This window comes from Camelina sativa, chromosome 11, assembly GCF_000633955.1.
Source record: "Camelina sativa cultivar DH55 chromosome 11, Cs, whole genome shotgun sequence".
In the NCBI taxonomy this organism is placed as follows: Eukaryota; Viridiplantae; Streptophyta; class Magnoliopsida; order Brassicales; family Brassicaceae; genus Camelina; species Camelina sativa.
The window spans coordinates 15404318-15408793 of NC_025695.1; the positions used below are offsets into that span (position 1 = coordinate 15404318).

The 4476-nt window shown below is 44.1% G+C and overlaps 2 protein-coding genes across 2 annotated transcripts in view; one reads left to right on the top strand and one right to left on the bottom strand.

Annotated features, from left to right (window-relative positions):
• The window catches only part of LOC104728002 (U-box domain-containing protein 4-like), a 3056-nt gene extending 1688 nt beyond the window's left edge, over nt 1-1368 (top strand). Inside the window, exons 2-3 of the mRNA XM_010447047.2 lie at nt 3-702; nt 1011-1368. Coding sequence (XP_010445349.1) covers nt 3-702; nt 1011-1073 — 763 coding nt within the window. The 3' untranslated portion in view covers nt 1074-1368. The remainder of the gene's footprint in view (nt 1-2; nt 703-1010) is intronic.
• LOC104723471 (inositol transporter 4-like) lies at nt 1245-3907 on the bottom strand. The gene is made up of 2 exons (XM_010441846.2): nt 3167-3907; nt 1245-3073 (listed from the first exon to the last, which is right to left on the bottom strand). Exons 1-2 carry the CDS (start codon nt 3707-3709, stop codon nt 1868-1870), a joined length of 1749 nt encoding a protein of 582 aa, XP_010440148.1. The 5' UTR covers nt 3710-3907; the 3' UTR covers nt 1245-1867.

A 4476-nucleotide genomic window follows, 5' to 3' on the forward strand; every position in this document is an offset into this window, starting at 1 on the left:
GTGTTGATTGGGGAATCTGGAGCTATTCAAGCTTTGATTCCGCTTCTTCGTTGTAACGATCCATGGACACAGGAGCATGCGGTCACAGCGCTCTTGAACCTCTCTTTACACGACCAGAATAAAACTGTAATCGCCGCAGGGGGAGCGATTAAATCATTAGTGTGGGTACTCAAGACGGGGACGGAGACTTCAAAACAGAACGCAGCATGTGCGTTGCTTAGTTTGGCACTATTGGAGGAGAACAAAGGCTCAATCGGAGCGTGCGGTGCGATTCCGCCGCTGGTTTCTCTTCTGTTGAACGGATCTTGCAGGGGGAAGAAGGATGCTCTGACGACGCTTTACAAGCTGTGTACACTTCAGCAAAACAAGGAGAGAGCGGTTACTGCTGGAGCGGTGAAGCCGTTGGTGGACCTTGTAGCGGAGGAAGGAACTGGAATGGCTGAGAAGGCGATGGTGGTTTTGAGTAGCCTTGCAGCGATAGATGAAGGCAAAGAGGCTATTGTAGAGGAAGGAGGCATCGCAGCGCTTGTTGAGGCTATTGAAGATGGATCTGTTAAAGGGAAAGAATTTGCGATCTTGACGCTGTTGCAGCTTTGTTCTGATAGCGTTAGAAACCGTGGGTTGCTTGTGAGGGAAGGTGCGATTCCTCCGCTTGTAGGTCTATCTCAAAGCGGCTCTGTTAGTGTTAGAGCTAAGCGCAAGGTAAGAACTGTGCTATTTTTGCTGATTTCTCATTGCATCATCTTTGTTCCTTTAGCTTGATACAAAGAGTCTTCTGTTACGGATTAGAGTTTTAATATTGTGTCAGTGGTGGTGTCTCTGTTCTGTGATTTCTCAAGAGATCTCGAATCAGATCTAGTCCAAGAAACCAGAGTCATAGATTTAGTAGATCCCATTTGAGGATTGTGATATGGATTCCATAGATTAGCAGGGTCAGTTTGGTTCAAATGTTTGGTAGGATGTATGAAAAGCTTGAAATTGATCAAGATACATGGTTTTGTATTGTGCAGGCAGAAAGACTTCTGGGGTATCTTCGGGAGCCAAGGAATGAGGGATGTTCAACAAGCCCTTGAAATGAAACCATGAGGACGTTTCATCAGTCTAGTATGTATATACTGAGTTGTATGTTTGGTGGTTTTGTATAGCTGTCTTTTATGTAGACTGTAAAGAGAGATCAAATGATTAGCAGAAACTTGACTGACTTTTTGATCTCTCATGTATTGATGGTTAAGCTAGTTTTTGAGGGGGTTTCAAGGGAGTGCTTATTTGGATTGCAAGTGTAGCATTTTCAGGTTTTGGCTTCTGGTTTGTGAGGTTTGGGGAGTATGCTGATTTTTTAAGGCAAAGAAAGGTTTGTTCAAGAACTAAGCAATTTTTAATCGATATTTCTTGATCAATTGCTTTACTCGATTTGGGATCAATTATTGTTGGATCTTTCGAGCTTGTCTGTGGATCTGTCTGAGTCTGACGGTGGATTTTGTAGATGATTTGTTTGTCAGCATATCTGGCACCACTTAGTTGCCTTGTCCTACAATAGTAATTGGTTATCGTTGAAACAGTTGTTTGCCCCACCACTTTGACATTGATAGTTATGGCTTTGTCTCAAAAGTAAGTAATTCACTTATTATTTAACCTGATGCTTTGGGCTACACAAAGCTGTTTGCCTAAGTTGGTCGCATGCTCTTGCAAACTCATTTTTTTGGGGTAAATTCACGTTAGTATAAGAGCTCTTAAGGTCTTTGAGAAGCTTTGCTTTCATTCATGTTTTCTTTGAAGTTTTAAAAGGTCTTCGATACAATGTTGAAATGGGAATTGGTTGCGAATAACAATAAAAATATAGAGAGAAAGGTCAGTGATCATCATCGTCTTAAGCCGTATCGACCTCTTTGCCCTTCTTGTTCCTCCGCCGCAAGAGACTGGGCTTGTAGCCGGCCTCAAGCAACTTCTCAACCTCCTCAAACTGAAGCCCCTTGGTTTCAGGAACGAGCAGCCAAATGAAGAAGAGCCCGATTGTGGAGAAGCCGGCAAAGAGAAGGAAGGTCCCAGAGGAGCCGAGAGCGTGGGTGAGTGAGAGGAAGCTCTCACTCACAATGAGATTGGAGACCCAATTCGAGACGGCAGCTATCCCTCCACCAACACCTCTATATCTGAGTGGATAGATCTCAGAGTTGACGATCCACGGGACAGTGCCCATACCTGGAGCATACACTATGATGTAAAGACCCAAAAACACTATTGCTAAGAACCCAAACTTGCTTGGGCATCCATCTTTGAAATATGTTCTTCCTCTTGAGCCGCAAGTTGCTTTCATATCATCCGACAACACCACACATGCTCCTGGTGCATACGGCTGTACTCCGCTGGCACAGAATCCACATTCGGACCTGAGACACTTCATGCAGTTCCACCTTGAAGGAGGAGCATTTTCGGCTGCTAGCGGGACATACGCTGGACAAGTAGCATTTGGAGCAAACGTCCTCGACTCCATCGGATCAATCTTGGGGGCGTGAATGGCCGCTTGTGAGAACACAGTGGCTAATATGATAAGACATGTAATGATCCCAAACATAGAGATGATCATCAGCTTCCTTCTCCCGTACCTATCCACAAACATCATACTCACAATCGAACCCACCGCGTTCAAGCCAGAAGTAATGAGAGACAAGGCCATAGCTGTCTTGTTGGAGGCGTAACCAGCGAACTGAACTATTGAAGGACTGTAGTACATGACAGTGTTGATCCCCACAAACTGCTGTGCCACTTGCACTGTGATACCAGCCGCGAGCCCACGTCTAACAACAGGATTCCCGAAAGCTCCTTTAATTTTAGTGCTGAAGCTATCTCCGATGATCGCCTCGTCCGCCTTCTCTGCCTCCACAGACTCTTTCAAAGCTAACATCTCCGCCTCCACTTCGTCCGCCGGGTAAATCTTCTCAAGAATTGCTCTCGACTCCGCAATCCTATCCTTTCTGTATAACCACCGTGGAGACTCAGGCAGAGACAGCATAAGCACAAACTGAACTATCGCCGGAACTCCCGCAACTCCCAACATCCATCTCCATGTTCCCGGAGTCTGTTTCAATCAAGATTTAGAGACTTTTTCTCATTTGGTGATATAACAAACAAAACAGAGTTTAATAAAACAGAGCTAATCATTTTCACTTACATGGACAAAAGCAAGATTGATAAGGTAGGAGAAGAACTGTCCTCCAGTGATGAGAAGACCATTAGTACTAACAAGTGCACCTCTAATCCTCGCCGGAGAAGCTTCAGAGATGTACAACGGCGACGTCATCGAAGCCATACCAACACCAAACCCAACAAAGATTCTTCCAACGATGATAACCCACGGAGCAGGAGCAAGCGCCATAACAATCGCACCGATCAAGAAAAGAACATCAGCGATAAGAATCGACATCCTCCTACCAAACTTATCGTTGATCCAACCCCCGACGGCAGCTCCGACGATGGCTCCGGCCACCGCCATACTAACAATAGTAGACTGAAGCCATGTTTTCTTATCAACTTCATCGAAATCTTCTCTGATGAAGAGAAGAGCTCCTGAGATGACTCCCGTATCGTAACCGAAGAGAAGACCTCCGATACCAGCGGAGAGAGCTAATCTCATGATGTAAGGTGTCTTCCATGTCGTTCTCCAACACTCTGTGAACTCTGTTTTGTCTGCTTTAGCTATCCCTCCTTCCACCATTGTTGTATTGTGATCTCTCCGGATGGATTCTCTCGGTAGAGATTATTAGTCTGTTAGCCTGTGATTCCCATTAACAAAATTAATATAGAGAAAGAGATTTCAACGAATATATTCGAAATTGGAAATTAAAAAAAATCCATGATCATTCAAGCTTTTGAGATTTTGTTTTTTTGTTCCTTTCCATTTAAAACAGATCTTACAGTCAAAACAATTAAAACCAGACCAAATCGAATAAGACAGTCAAGTGAGGAAAAACATAATAAGTTAAAACAAAAAAAAACAGAAGTCATCCGTTTGAGATTTTTTTTGAGTCGTACCAGTCACGAAAAATGTTACGGTGTTTGNTGCTCTCGACTCCGCAATCCTATCCTTTCTGTATAACCACCGTGGAGACTCAGGCAGAGACAGCATAAGCACAAACTGAACTATCGCCGGAACTCCCGCAACTCCCAACATCCATCTCCATGTTCCCGGAGTCTGTTTCAATCAAGATTTAGAGACTTTTTCTCATTTGGTGATATAACAAACAAAACAGAGTTTAATAAAACAGAGCTAATCATTTTCACTTACATGGACAAAAGCAAGATTGATAAGGTAGGAGAAGAACTGTCCTCCAGTGATGAGAAGACCATTAGTACTAACAAGTGCACCTCTAATCCTCGCCGGAGAAGCTTCAGAGATGTACAACGGCGACGTCATCGAAGCCATACCAACACCAAACCCAACAAAGATTCTTCCAACGATGATAACCCACGGAGCAGGAGCAA